Raw genomic sequence first — 16146 nt, 5'->3', positions numbered from 1 at the left:
ATCAACTACAATACCATTTTCTATTTACACAGAAAAGCAGCTCCCGTTCATATACCACATTTCTCTTTGGAGTAATTCTAATTTCCTAAAATGACAAGTTTACAAATATTATTGAAATTGCTCTGCATCATTAGCTTGCCAAGAATTTCATTTCATCAGAATATCCAAGGCTAAGGACATGTCAAAGCAGAGAAGTTAATCAACACACACAGCTTTCAGAGTGATACTCAACAAGGAATTATGACCTCTATCACCATGGAAAGACTATTCAATTGAGCATACAACTCTCTATCACCCGAGCATGGAGGAATAAACAAACAAACCCAACACAGGAATGATTGCCTTAAATAAAAAATCAATCAAACCTACTTTAATATCACCATACTACCAGCCATTATATCTATTCTCTTTTCCTACATTAAAAGAAGAAACTCAAACTTACTGCTTGCTAGGTCACACCTTGGATACGATGTTTGCTTGAAAACATCTGTTTCTTCTGTTGCCTTTTCAGTAAAAGATAGCCTTCCAATTTATGCAATCTAGCCAGGCAGCAACATACAGCAGAAAGCTCAAACAGTCAAATCCTCTGACCATGGTAAAAATTAATTTAGGCAACTGAAAAATTTTGGGAAGTCTCTGGTGAAATGATGAACTTTATAAAGTAGACAGTAAAAAGACCAAAAAGTATCAAAGCCTCTAACTGCCTGGCCATCTTCTGGATTGAATTTCTGGAAACATAACCTATATATTTATCTCTAAGCAGGCCTACCAAGCAGAAATAGAGTCATGGTATCTTCCCAGAACTGACTGGTAAGTCTGAGCCATCAGCTGAAGGTGGTCTAATACAGAAAGTGAAAAATGTAAATACAAGGCCAGTTAGTGAGAGGGTGCTAGAAATGATTTCCACTGAAAACAGTAAACACTCTGGCCTTCTGCTTTAAGTGCATTCCCAGGAGCATGCAGGAAAGCTGAGTGGGAGAAGGCCCTGCACCATCAGGTTGTCTAATAAGATAAATGCTTCTGCACCAAGTGTGTCAAAGCAGCAGGGTGCTCCTGGCAGTTTAGATGTGCTCCCAGTCATGCAGTGTGCATCCAACTGGGAACTGACACAGGGCCTGGAGATGCCTTAGCCCTGGATTTCCACTCTTCCCTATCAGGCAGAATGCAAAGGCAATGTAGCAGATGTACTTGTGCATAGACACATGCACAAGCAGTAGAAAGGATTGTGCCAATCACACTGATTATTATTAAGTATCCAACATCCTTTTTCAGCTACAGAAACTTTAAGTTAATGTTTATTTGTCTTGTGATGATTTTTAATGTTTAAGGAAAGATTAATGACACAGACACTTTGACAGGAATAATAGCTTGAAAGCTTTCAGCTGTTCTAATCCTGCTGCAGCATGTCAACTCTCAGGAAAAAAAAAGGTGTCTGAGAAATTATGAGCTGAGGTTTTGTCTTCTGAAAATACAAAACCCAGAGCCTCCAGGATAAAGACTGGCTACAGCCTATCAGGCAGTTGCAAGAAGTTTTATGGGAAGCAATGGTTAGAACACAAGATTGCTCTCCAGTGTTTGAAAGATAAACAATAACAAAAGAAAGGAAGACTACAATAAAACTGGGGCCTTGCATGCCAATTAGCAAAACACATGAGCTCTAACTTTAGTTTGTGACAGACTTTGCATTGTTACACTTTGGTGCTATGACTTGTATGTACAGCACTGTTATTATCTTTCTCCCTCTGATATTTGAACTGTGATGTTTTATAGACTTACTTCAAGTCAGCTGCTAATAAATTAAATCCATTGTAAAGATGTCCCTCTACTGAAACTTTCTTCAAGTAAGAGTAGCTGTCCAGATCTGCAGTCAAGAAGTTTGTTACAAGAGCACCTAAGAAAGAGAAGTACATAGAGCAACTTGTATGTGCGTGCTCACTATCCTGACAGCCCTGGTAAAACAAACAGAAAGATAAAGATTCCTGTTGCCAACAGGCTGTAACAGTGGAAGAAAACCCCAAACCACAAAACCAACCCAAATAATGAACCAACCTTTCAAAGTCTTACATCATTGTATCATGTTCACATTAAGAGCATGACTTTTACTCTGAAGAACTCAGTCTAAAGCTCTTGGTAAAATTCTAGGAATTCACATTTACTAACTATTCTGGACTGGATGCACCTTTCCTCTCCTCCCACCTTACAAATTCTTTCTTGTCTTGCTTCACTTCCCTGATATATGACCCTAAAATGAAATACAAATGACATGGTTCATTTGTGTCTCTGTATAACATGGTTTGTCACTGCAATATATTCCCAATCCAGTACCATTTGACAGTTTACACACAAATCTATTTTTACTTTAAAAAAACCCACAGATGTGCTGTTTTGAGCATCCTCTTTGAAGGAGTTTTTTTTTCTATTATTTCTCCTCCTCTGATTTATCAATGGGGAAGAAGAATCTTTTTAGGCCACCTCCAGCATAATCCAAGTTGCATTCCCTGACAAAGGTGTTTGAATATGAATATGCACTTTAAGAAGTCTACTGTAATCTAAAACCAGCTCAATGCTTGGCTAATTTTTCTGCCTGTTAATTAGAATTACTTTGTAGAGGAGACGGTGCTGCTGCATAGCTGGTATGAATGTGACTTCAGGCTCCAAGCACTACATCTTGTTTTACTTATGTCTGCTTGATCAAGAAAACATTATCCCAAGTCAAGTTCCTCACATATGTACTCAAACTCAGCAGTCAAAAATTTTGGTTTACAGCACATAAACATTCTCTTTGTCCATAAAGCTGTGTTAAGAAAATTAATACTGTAATCATCACTATTTTACTGGAACATCAGGGCTTGTTTGTCCACTTCCTTTTTTGATTTTAATTTCAACTCCTCCATACCTCTTCCTTTTGCATTTTTATCAATCTTTGGCTGCATATAGTTTGTCAGGGCTGCCATCTTGCCTTTCTTACTGATTCCCAGCCATGTCCCTCCTTCTTTTCCCTCCTCCATATCCAGACCTAATGGAACAAGCAAGAGTTAGGTTATTAAAGACATTAAAATTAAAAAATGTTTCAAACTCACAACATGTTTTCCTTAGATGTATAAGAAAAAAGAAAATTTCTTATTAGAAAGGCAACACCCTAATAATGAAAAACCCATGCCATGATTCCCTTATATAATAACCCACTCCAAACAGCAAGACATACATACCACTAAGGATCTCATTGCTGCTGTCCCAAAACTCGGCCGATTTGGATGGTCTGTGGTAAAATTCATCCCTATTAGCTGCTAGAATAAGCCTGCAGAACACAAGAGGAAAAAAGATACTATTACTTACAAATTGGAACTTCACAGTACAGGCAGGAGCAAAATCCAATTTTTTCCAGAGCATTAACTCATTTCAAGCATGAAACTATCCTTTATCTCCCACCTCACCTTTATCACTCAGTGTAAAGTTCGACTGACATCTGACAGCAGCCTTCTCTCTCACTGCCATGAGACACTCAGCAAGTCCATCTTGGTGAGTGAATGAGGCAACTGCTGTTTTCAAAAACTAATTCTTACAAAAGACACTGAATTAAGGTCACATAAACAACCTTAAGATTCCTCGGCACAAAGTTACAGCTTAATTAAAGAAAATTATTAGTATTATTTTGAATTCTTTTTTTTAAAGTGTTTTTCATTGGTAGAACATCCTCACCTGAGGAGCAGGTAATGGATCCAAGTAAAGGTAGAAGACAATGGTGACCCCAGGCAAGCCCTGTGTGGAGGCTCAGGGCAGCAGGTGACTGCACACGGACCTGCACAGCTCCAGGGCAGCTCCCAAAGTCCTGCTCATCAGTACCCACAACATGACTTGCCTTTATTTCATCTGCAAGACAGTGAACGCTCCCCCTTCTCTCCAGCTATGTTGCTTAATTTAATTTTAATGAAATGCTATCTTTCAAAAACCTGCAGATTTTCTTAACCAGTTTTCCTTAACCTCAGTTATCTTCGTCACTGTCAGTTCCTCCTGCCAGCTGCATCTCAATTACAGCTGCACAGCAGAAGACAAGTTTGCTACTGGAAACTGAAGACAGACCATACAATTTTAATTCTAATTTTTAGCCACAACACACAAGAATCAATTCCAATGACATCTCATTACTTTGTTTGGCATTCAGATGTACTTTCATTTTCTGCAGGTTTCTGAACTTTCCTGCAAATTCATCTCTTCCCTAATGCAGTGTTTTAAAAGAGGACTGCAAGGTACAAGTTGCACATTAAAAAAACTACAGAAAAAGAATCATAATCAACCATAGAGAAACTAGAAAAACCTGACACTTCAATGGCATCCTTTCTGTAAGGTAAGTGCTTAGTATTTTCCCCAACAAAGATAACATCTGTTGGAAAGCAAACGGTATGTACAATTTTATCTTTCCAATGCAAATATAATATTGTTCCTTTCAAAATTACATAATTTCTCTTCTTCTAGCTGATTCTAGTCTTTGAGCTATAGGCTTTCTGCAGGTTTACCAAATTTCTGCCACCTTACTTCAACATGCTCCATTAACAGGATGCAGCCTCCTTTCACTGATTTTTATTTAAATGAGTATCTCCACTGTTAAAAAATAGTTTGCCTGAAGTACACTTCTCATCTCCTGAAGCTTCAATTATACTTTGCCTTCAATAATTCTTAACACGAAACTGCATCGTTTCTATTACATTAAACTCCATAGTTACTATTTGTTTATAGTATCTAAATCCTAAAAATAAGCAAAGTCTTTTTTGTGTGATTTAATATTCCCCATCTCAAGTTTAATGCAGACCCCTGAATTTAGCACAAGGCTAGTATACAAAAGTATAATAATAAAAACATCTTTATTTTGTCATTTATGACACATAATTATAGTGAAAAGGAGCAATATTAAGTAACCCTCATCTTCTAATAAATTGCAAAAAGCCTATTCAGCTATTTTCATAGCTGAAATAATTCAACTGTATTAGGATTTACGCATTAAGATTTAATATTGAGAGAAATGAAAACATGAGAAATCATTCCATTAAAGTGATTTCCTACAATGCAATTCAGCTCCAGAAAAGAGCCTGTGATTATAGCTTTGAAGCTTGAAACATTAATTTATTTGTAAGATGCACAAAGTACTATTCAGAAGGATGTAAAGGCAGCATATTACCTCTGACAATAATAATGGACTACAGTAAAGTGCTTGTTACACTGCACTAAACTTTACCACAAACAAGCCCCAAGAGGGAAAACAGAACCAGTTGCAATCCTACAGGCAGATGGATTTGTTAGTGTGTCACAAGAGTGAGCTCTTTGCTTAATTAGATGCTCAAGAAAATTGAACAATATGTTGCTCTAGAAACCAGAGTCTACCTGGCTGGAAAATTCTCCCAAGTGTTAGAGAGAACATGTTTTAGCTTGGCTACTTTCTTCTAGCCAGTAAACTCAGCCAATGACAAGGTGTTTGTCTTTTCAACTTTTAATGCCTATTACTGACACTTTCTTTCAGTTAGCAATGCAAAGCAGAGAACAGCAAGGAAAGTTAAACTGCCTGGTTTGTGATGGACAAAGAAATTAGTGTCTGCAGGTACAGGAATCCCCTTTTAGTTGGGAAAACTGTTCCAAGACCTCACCATGAAATAAACAGAGATACAGCACAGTGATGCCTGAACTGTCAAGAAAAATCACCCTTAGCAAGAACTCGGAGAGAGATGTCTCACTTGGTCCAATGGCTATAACACTGCTTGGAATTAAGAGGGCTGGTGTTAAGATAATTAAAAGACTAAAGTTATGGATCTGATGTTAAAATCTGACACCAAGAACATTGTGGCCTGGCATTTATCACCCTAACAGGTAGCTCAGAGTGACTTATTTCAGGTATAGAGCAAGGCACTGCTTAACAAAAGATATAAAGAAAGTTAAATGCAATTAAATACTCCTGAATTTGGGCCAACATCTCAAAAGTGTTGTCCTATTCTGATGCTAACAGCAAGTTGTTTTCTGATATAAATTAATAACTTCAATCTTGATGCAATTTTTTATAGCAAGCAAACTACTCTAAGTTCTACTTTTAAATATTGATCATGGCAGAAAGTTCACTTGGCAAGCAACTGCAGTTTACATCCAAAGGATTTTCCCAAGAGGCATCAAATTGATGAATCTGTCTTTTGCTAACTACCAACACAAAGAAAGTCAGACCAAATAAATGGATATATTAATTCAGCACCAGTCACATCATAAAAAAAATCCCTTTTCAGGCAGGCTCCAGATGCAGAAAGGAATGCACTCTGGACAACTGAGGTTTCCATTCTCGTTTCCTCTCTTTCTATAGAATGGCATCTGCTTCTTAATACAAGAGGACAAGAAAACAAGTCAGCGAAAGGCACAACGATTTACTGAGCAGACTGATGGTTTTTGGATGAATACCAATATTTGTACCCTACAAAGTAATATGGAACCTATACAGTATATATAAACATAGCAATAAACCTTCATAGTCTGTTTACAGCCTGAAGTGCTTGCTGTCTTTTTATTACATACTCAGTGTACTCAAAGACACTGATGTTGGAAATGAAATTTAAAGAGAACAGGCTACAATGAGAGAGAAAATGATTGCAGGATGTTTAATACTTTGGAAACTCACTGCATGACATTGAGAAATTCTTAGAAACTGACCTAGAAGCCTGCAAGCTTATTTTTTCTTCAGTTCTTAGCTAAGCATTTCATACACACAACTTAGTTTATTGCCTACAATTTCAATTGCACACAGATTTTAGGGAGGGGAAAGGCTAGGACACTTATTAGAAGTTCCTTGGTTGCAAACTGGAAGCCTTAAACATGTCTACCACACTGAAAGCAGGGGACAGGTACAACTGGGATGCCCAACAAACAGGATTCCACTTAGTTGAAATAATAAAGTAGAAGGCAGGACTTCCAAGCACTAGAGTACAATATTTAAAGGACTTACACAGCACGACACCAGCAAAAAAGGTCCATGATTAGAAAGCCCAAAACATCTGATATAGTCTAAAACCAAAGGGTTCTAAAAAGGCTACAGTAACTCTTCCAATGGGGAAAGCAATGAAGTTAAACACTACAAATGCACAGTTGAACACATAATATTGATTTGAGTTTGTAATTCACACACTGGCTACAAAAAAAAAGTGTGTAAAATATTACAGCAACAGGTCTGTTTCAACTACAACCATCTTACCTGTATGCATTTTTTGAAACTGGCCGTGGGTCAAATTTGAATAGAAGGATGCACATTGAAGAACTGATGTTTAAATCTTGTTTCTTCCACAAAGGCTCAATGCAAGGTCATTCTGTAACAGCCTAAAATGGTAATAAAGATTATCTATTACACTGCAAATTATAAAAAGAGAAACTTGCTGCTGCGCTGGAGCTTAAGGATTGCAATGTACTGACTAATAGCTCATAATACAAATACACAAATAAAATACAACCACCAAAACAGAATAGTTCTAAAGACTGATTTACTAACCAAATTCTTATGGAAGTACTTTCAAAGTTATGCCTGGCTAGTTCAGATTTTTAGGGAAAAAACCAGCATCAGGAAAATATTGACAAAATGTAGAGTGCTAGCAATACATGAAAAAACCAGGCAATTTTCTGCTCATTACCAATAAAGCACCTTTACTTTTTTCCCTCTCTTACGGAAGGCAAAATGCTTCTTTTAGAATAAAGGAGAAAATAACACTCAAACTGTTGCAAAAGACAGAAAAAGCCTCATTAAAGACACTCACAGACCTGCAAATAAAGTATAACTTAGGCCAAGCTACTATCAATGTCCAGGAGAAATTATTATTTTTTAGCATTGGGTAAAAGGTCAGGAACAAACAGAAACACATGGGACATTTTGTGTCCAGAGTTTACATTTTGATGAGGAGTTTCCAGCACTTGTGCTATATTTAAAATTCTGGCCATCCAGATGGAATGACAAATGTGCTTTCCATTTCAAATCAACAAAACAGCTTTCAAATATTTTGTGTTGCCCAATTAACATTTTTCTGCTAATAAAACTGCAGTCTGATCTTTACTTTTTGAGGCTGCTTAAACAATTATCAGAATGCCACCATCCAATGACACACAACCATTTTTATTGTTACTGAGAGCTTTTGCCATGCAAGGACTTTCAAAGTAAGTCAAGGGGAGAGGGAGGCAGAATTCAACAGCACAACTCTAAGGCCCTCTAAGCAACTCAACGACTGAAAAAACTTCTGTACAAAACCCAGGATTTTTAACTGTACTTTCAAGATATGTGGAAAGTGTCTCTCTTGCCCTTCAATTGCTTCATAATTTGTCATAAGAGATATCAGGAAATGGATCATCTCGACTACATTCACATTACCAAAACCAGAACTCCAAGTGAAGCATTTATACAGATTGTATTCTTAAATTAACAGCTTGCCCATAGCTGCTGGCTCCTGTTAAGTCACAGTTCAGCACCACAACCAGCCTGCTGTTGTTGTCAGAGCACAACAAGTTCAGTCTTGCAGCCCAGTATCCTGCAAAGAGACTCTTCTGCTGCAGGACATGAAATAACTCAGAAAGAGGTGCAACACTCCTGACATGCTTGACAAGAAAATTAGTGCACAGGAGCGTGTGTGTGTCTGTATATATATATAAATATACCTCAAAGTATTTTAAATTCTGTTCGCTGACAAAAGGAATTTCCCTCCCAAGTTGACTCATAATCCATGAGCTAAAAGCAGCAATAGCAGAGCTATCCCAACTATTCTGTGTTAAACAGGTTACACAATAACACACACTGTTGGTTTTCTTTGCCTCTATCAAGTCAATCCCAAAATAACTGCATTAGAAATTCACCATAAAATGAAGATGCAGTCTTGAATTTTGGATAACTGATTGACTAGCCAGGTCTTTAAAAAGACCATAGCCAGCTTTATAGAGAAAATCTAACCACTTTGAGAAGGTGATATGCCCCTTCTCAGACTTTTACAGCTGAATTTTCAGGAGACTGCAATCATACTGGACTTGAACTGCCAGTGCTGGAAGACTTGGATCTTCTACACACAGATTATTTCAGAAACAACACTCACAGCTCAGAAGAGATCACCTTCAAATCTGTGGGTTTAGAGGTTCCCATCTACAGCACTACTGTGAATATGCCAGGGAATCCTAAAAACTTTTTTTTTTGGCAAAGTGGAAAGAAGCTCACTTGGTGAAAGCAGGGATATAAAATACAATTTTAATGACAACTGTCACTGAGTACTCTTGCTGACTATGGAGATATGGCTGCTAGGTGCCTTGCCAGATAATTAAATGGATTACTTGATAGAAAACTGTTTGCAATTAATCACTCATAAAACCAATATTTTAATAAACAGGTTTCAGGCTCCACTGCCTGATTTATTCAGTTCCCTTCAAATAATCAAGTAGGTCCAGCTGTTCATGCAAGTTAGTGGCCAGCGTAAAGCTTAAACAAAAACTGCCAGTCAGAAAACAGCTGCAGAATAAGTTTGCAATACTCATCACAATTATCTAGAAGAACAAATATTTTGAACACTTCAGTACCTTTCTAGAATCCCCAGTCATTATTATTAGGCACTACTGCTTTGACAGAAGGCTTTTTCTCCCCCCATCAACCTTGCCTGTTGTTATTAGAATTCTTTAAGTTACATTTATGCTTTTATTAACCTGAAATATCAAACCAGCATTTTTTATCTCAGGCTCCACCTGCCAGCCTTGAGACAAGCATAAATGTTTATAGGTCCTATGTAACAGTCCAACCTTTTTTTTTTTGACAGAAATGTTTAAGGCAGATAAAACAGAGCTACCCCTTAAAATAGCAGCAACATTTAACTGGCAAAGGAGGCAAGCAATGTATGTAGGTACCTTCTTTGTTTAAAGCTGACATTGCACTTGAAACACCTGTTGTGGATATTACCCTTAAATTCTTAAATAGAAGCATACTGAAAGTCAGACTCAAATTTGGATATTCTGAAATTCATGATAATTAACAAAACACTAAGAGGAAAAAAAACTGAAGAGAGGCTGTCATAGATGTTGTAAGTACACAGACATTCAATCAAGAAGTCTTCATGCAGGTACCATTCTCTTGAGCTCATACTCACATAAAAGCTGCTGCTGCAAGCACGGGGATGAGCACATGGCACAGAGCTGGAGCTGCAAAGCACATGTGCTCAACTCAGCTGAGTCCCCACAGACCAAGGAGAGGAGAAGGTGAAAAAGATTAGGCCAGCACTGACTTCCACTTGCAACTTGATCCTACAGCAAGTCCAAGCCAGATCAAAACCTGATTTTCAATCTCCATTTCTGCAGAAAAATGTGTCTTCAGAACCATCCTTAGAAATGAAGGAGGTGCCACAGTTTAAAAGAGTTCAAATAGAAAAAGCTAAGTTGTGGTACAACACTCGCTTTCTGATTTTCTTTTTGAGGAGACTACAAGCCAGAATATACACACTATGAAACATGGCAAGGTCTGCAGGAAGGGGGGAGAAATCCTGTGCTCTAGGTTGGAGACAGTGAAGACTGCTCTCTGGATAATGAGCTTTTATAAATTCTAGTTTGCTTATTCCTACTCAATAAGACAACAGTTACCAAGGATGACATGATAGCAACAATCTCCTATTTCTGTAATGTTTCTAGTTTGCTGTCCAACTTATGCCTAATACACACAAACCAGCTTGTCAAGAACCACAAACATCCTGTAATTAAGCGTTCTGCTCCAAATGGCACCGCTAATTTGGAAATGACATTAAAGTAACTAACATTCTTGTTCTGTGCTACACTTCTGTTAGACAGCACAGTGTGTTGTTTTGCTTATTTGAAGGATCTGTTAAAAGCCTGAGTGGATACATGCCAGCATAAGGTAGCATTTAGAGGGACTTTCAGGACACCCAAACATGATAGATTGTGTATGTTCTTTCCATAGGGTTCTACCATCATTTGGTTGATTAGAAGCAATCAGTTCATAATTTGGCATAAAACTATTTTACCCTTAATAACTCCCAGTAGCAGGCTTTGAAAAAGGAAGCCATTTGTAATGTATTTTGTATTCACAAATGAAGCATCATAAATAACATCTGTCAGTTACCACAGTGATCTCAACTCATCCAAAACTATTGTTTAGGTGCAGTCTAAAACACAGCTAAAAAACATTATTCACTGGAATCTGCTAGTTCTATATACTACAACAATAACTTGTGTTCAGCAGAGTACAGAACTATTTTACTGTCTCTTTTGAGTATGTCTAAATGAAACTGAACTCTACAGTCCTCAAATGCCCGTAGAACCATAAAATTGGATGCATTTTCTTACACTACTGAAATGAATGAAGTTTTTAATAGCAAACTTAAAAATCATCAAAAATAAGGCAGGCTTGATTAGTTCTTTAAAGTAATCTCTTTTTCTCCCTCAGAGAAAAGTGTCTCCTGGCTGCATTTTTAAAGCATTTTACTGTTTCATTTTTGCACTTCCCTTATGTACCATATGCTCCACAGTAGCAATACTAATAACTACAGATGAAGTGGAATAGATAGATCTATAATTTGATGACTTCCAGGTTGTTCCCTGTGAAGAGCACTTGTAAGTAACCCAGGCTTTGTAACCCTACCAAGGTGAGGAGTCAGTCTTTCCTGCAAGAGACAGCAAAGCAAAAATACAACACTTAAAAAACACAGAAAGTAATATGCAAGGTGAATGGCACTCCCAAGTTTAACGGGCTAATTTTATTTTCAGCTGCTTGATTTCTCTCTGGCGTTTTACTAGACTAGGTCCACTGTACAGCTCCCATGAGAAACAAACGCCAGTAAACATAACCTTTCACCACATCATGTTTTAGAAACATTTACAACAATGGAGTAAAACAGCCTTTGCCCCAGTTTCTTAAGAGCACGATCAGCAACGGATCTGCAGACTCAGAGCCTTTCGCAGGGCCTGTTCCTTAGATAAAAGCTGTATTTTTAGCTTGTACAGTTCTTAGGTTTTCTTCAGGGAGGAACCACCAAAAGACATTAGTAGTTTTCACTGTCCAACTATGACTATTCCTTGACCTCAAAGGGTCACTTCATATGAAAACTTAATTTAAAAATTACTTTATTACTCCTGTACACTTACAATTACTCCTGTACGTGACGCAAATACCAACCAGCCACCACCCACGCCGGAGTGAAATGCCATCGCATAACCAAGGAAAACAGGTGCGAACTGACACCTGAAAACATCCCCAGAGGTGCTGCTGGATAAATTTAGGATAAAAAACCTTAAGCAAATGGCGCTCAGGAGCAGCACCTTCCTCGGCGGGGAGGGCCGGGGCTGCGGCGGGGGCCAGGAACGGCACACACAGCCCCCAAAGCAGGAGCCCGGCGGCTCCCGGAGGCTGGTGGCAGCTCAGGCGGCCCCGGGCTGTGTCCGAGCCCGCCCTGCAGGCACGGTGACCCCCGGTCCCTCACTCCCTCCCTCGCCTCCCTCACTCACCCACGGCCGCCGCACCGCCCGTCCCCCGCGCCGCTTCCGGAGGGCGGCCGGGCCGACCAGAACCGCCCCTCCGGGGGCTGGGCCCGGCTCCTCCTCCCGCCGGCGCTGCCGGCACCGACACCTTCCCTGTGCCCCTAGCCAGGGGCCCTCCGGCACCGGCACCGGCACCGGCACCGGCACCGGCACCGGCACCTTCCCTGTGCCCCTAGCCCGGGGCCCTGCAGCTCCGCGGGGCGTGTGCGAGAGCCCGGTGCCACACCGCCCGGCATCCCCCAGCGCACTGGGGAGTCCTCTCCCAGTGCTTGAGCTGCTTCTTGGCTGCCTCAGCCTGCTGCCAGCGTAGCTGGTTTCAAGCTGAGATGAGAAATTGGGGCACTAGAAAAATTTTTTTCACTGTTAGAGTGGTCAGGCATTGGAACAGATTGCTCAGGGAGGTGGCAGAGCCGCCATCCTTGGAGGTGTTTAAATCTGGTAATGTGGTTTAGTGGTTTATAGAGGTTACAGTGGTTAATGAGGTTGGACTTCATGATCTTAAAGGACTCTCCTCACCTTGCTGATTCTGTGATTCTGTGAAGGTGTGAAATAATAATATTACTGATCTGAGCTTCACAGTGCTCATACCTCTGAGGACAGATACTCCCAGGCTGCTGACAATCTTAGTGGGTTTGGATGCAGCTTCTGACCCCTCAGAACAAGGCCCCTCTGAGGGATGCTGCTCCCCTGACCTCCTTCAGCTGAGACTCTGCTTCCAGGAAGGCCCCAAAGTCACTGAGCCCTGAGCCTGCAATGGAATGAATTCCAGTCAGGACAGTTTTCCTGAGGATTGAGGAAAACAAAAGTGACAGCATCAAATTTGATTTCACTTATTAGCACAGCATGATCAGAACTGATAACCAAACATTAAGTAATTTTACCTAGATCTGCAGATTTGGGTTGGGATTGGATCTGTGTCACCTTTTTGTCCTACTGAAATATGATTATTTCATTTTTCAAAAAAGATCTCAAACTTTATTTCTGACTTTGTTTTTTCATGGGTGGCAATAGAGGGTTTCAGTGGAGCCTGTAAATTACAAAATGTTTTATAGTGAAGCCTATAAGGAAAGACCATAAAAGCCTGGAGTGTTCTTCCAGGTTCTAACACTAATAAACACAATACACACAAGATGTGAAACAATAATTAAAAGAATTCCCAGAGGTATATGGATGTGTTAGGTGGCTTGTCAGGCAAAACCTTTTATCCTGGATACAGAAAACCCAAAGTCAATTGTCAGGTTTAGCACTGCTCTGGCATATGACATTGAGCAAGTTCATCTCAATGCTTTCCTTCCCCATCATCAACAATGGGATGATCACATTGACCTCTGCAAGGTCTCTTGAGATCTACTGATGAAAATTACTGGGTGAGTGTATGATCATCATTCTTTGTACTACTGCTTCTGAACACAACAATAGATTGCAGTTATTACCGTGAGACATATAAACCTAGAATGTATTAATGTTTTCAGGTACAGAGTTGTTATTTAAAGCAGTTATCTGGTGACTAAATAGACAAATTATACAAATCTCTGTTACACTGAAATTGGTAAAATGTATGCACATTAAATGTAATGTATTGTTCTTTTTGGCACTCTGTTTGAGTCTTAAAGTATAGACTCATCACTAAAGATTGTTTAGCTTCTAGGCTCAATTCTCATTTAAAATTTGCAGATGATAATCTGCGTACCTTCAACAGCAGTCACATCTACGGGAAGAAGAAAGTGTCCATAGGCTTAAAACTGAACAGTGTTTTTTCCTGATTTTTTGTTTCTATTTTTAATACATATGGGAAGTAAGAATAAGTTCAGAGTAATTTCAAAAGCCTTTTAGGAGGCTGCACAAAAAGAGTCCACTGCAAGAAATTGTGAATAGTGGATTTGGTGGCCATTTTGACTCTTCCTTTTATTCTTGTGTCTACCTTTTGTTCTGCCTAAACCAGCTAGGTTATTGTTGCCCCTTCTAGACCCTGTCCTTGGGGATCAGTGTATAGCTCCCATTGTTTGTCAAACTTGAATAGACTGATCCCAAGCAGGCTCTGATTCTGTATCCACTTTAAGAGAGTGGTACTGTCAGGGCAGAAACTCTCTTGGAGAAGGCTAAAATACAAGCAGAAGAATAATTAAAAGGTTGTAGAATTGTCCTGAGTTGGTTTCAAAAACTAAAAGAGAAATAGTCCTGACATTTATTTAACAAGTTTGTTCTTCGATTGCTGGAATTCATATTATTTGGAATGCATAAAGCACACTTTAGATGAATTAAATATCTTTTCCCTGAGAGGTCTCAAAAAGCAGCTTTAAAGGGGAGACATCAGGGACCCTGACAGTTTTCTAGAGATGGGTTTTTGCCCAGATCTAGTTTCATATCTTTACCAATTGTCTAGATGATGCAAGATATTTATTAGTAGATTTTGTAGCCTAATAAATGAGTAATAATTCACAACTGGTTACAAAATCATCTGATGTGCCCATCCCAGTCCAGTAAATTGCATTTTTAATATCATAAAAAGTGAGGAAATGCATCTGGAAATAAAGAATGCAGGGATTGGGGCTAGAATGGCAAAAAGTACCTCAAAAAAGAATTTAGTTGTTACTATTACAGTATAACCTCTCAGGGCAATACTTTGGTAAACTGGACTACTCTAACCATTTACTGTATAAAATACAGAATATATAGGGGAGACAGGAGAGTGACACTGTCTTTGTCCACAGCACAGGGACACTGGAATGCTTCACCACTTCTGGCACCCACGGTTAAGGGGGGAGGAAAACCACAGGAAATTATTAAAAGGAGGAACATTAATGAAGGAGATAACACAATATAAAATAGGGGCGTAGGAAGCTCAAGCTATTCAGGTTACCCAAGACAAAGCCAAGAGGCGAGGATGGCAGCGCACAGACCACTGCAAAGGGCGAGAAGGTCAAGTTAGACAAATCCATGCGGATCGCGTGCCAGCATTACCTGGCTGGCTGCACCTGACGGGCCCTCTGCCACAGCATGTCAGCCACCAGCTGGGCCCGCCACCCCCGGGCGAACAGCTGTGCAAGGCGCCGTTTATTCCCGAGCGCAGAAACCCTCCAGAGGCGCAGCGGGGCGGGGGCGCGTTCCCGTGCAGGGAGGTGACAGCGCGGTCCCCGCCGCCCCTGCCGAGCGCACACCACCGGTGCCCCGCGGCTGCGGCCGCTCCTCCGGCCACTCCCGCCGGCCACCGGGGGCGGGGCCGCCGCGTGTGACGGACAGGCCCGCGGGCCAATGGCGCCCGGCGCGGCCTGCAGCGCGCGGCGGCGGGGCGGGGCCGCGCCAATGGCGCTCTGGTTGCCGAGCGCGATCGCAGCGGCGCCGCCCAATGGGAAAATTCGCGGCGCGGGAGGCGCGCGCCGGTTCGCGTGCGGCCGCAGGCGGGCGGCGCGCGAGGGGTTCGGCGGCGCGCGGCGGCGGGGCGTGCACGGCGCGCGGCCCCTCACGCCTCCCGAGCGCCTGCCCCCAGGTGCGAGTGTTGAGGAATGTGCCCCGCTTGGAAAAATAAACAAATAAATGGAGAGGTGGGCGGGCGGTGGCATCACGGTCTGGGCCGGGCAGTGCGCTCCCGTCTCCCCGCGGGCCGCTCCGGTTGTTTTCCGAGCAATA

General features: G+C 40.7%; 1 protein-coding gene across 2 annotated transcripts in view; it reads right to left on the bottom strand.

Moving 5' to 3' along the window:
- Window positions 1-15646, bottom strand: part of TANGO2 (transport and golgi organization 2 homolog) — a 28682-nt gene extending 13036 nt beyond the window's left edge. Inside the window, exons 1-6 of one of the 2 annotated variants that reach the window (XM_059863280.1) lie at window positions 15481-15646; window positions 13108-13267; window positions 7217-7338; window positions 3210-3298; window positions 2897-3016; window positions 1777-1891 (exon numbers count right to left, since the gene is read on the bottom strand). In XM_059863280.1, the coding sequence (XP_059719263.1) occupies window positions 1777-1891; window positions 2897-3016; window positions 3210-3298; window positions 7217-7272 (380 nt within the window). In that variant the 5' untranslated portion in view covers window positions 7273-7338; window positions 13108-13267; window positions 15481-15646. Of the gene's footprint in view, window positions 1-1776; window positions 1892-2896; window positions 3017-3209; window positions 3299-7216; window positions 7339-12486; window positions 12554-13107; window positions 13268-15480 lie in introns of those variants that run through there. The other variant, XM_059863279.1, reaches the window with a different exon arrangement.
- Between the last annotated feature and the right edge of the window lie 500 nt (window positions 15647-16146).

The sequence above is a fragment of the Haemorhous mexicanus genome, chromosome 19, assembly GCF_027477595.1.
Source record: "Haemorhous mexicanus isolate bHaeMex1 chromosome 19, bHaeMex1.pri, whole genome shotgun sequence".
Classification (NCBI taxonomy): Eukaryota; Metazoa; Chordata; class Aves; order Passeriformes; family Fringillidae; genus Haemorhous; species Haemorhous mexicanus.
This window is presented reverse-complemented; position numbering and strand designations above follow the sequence as displayed.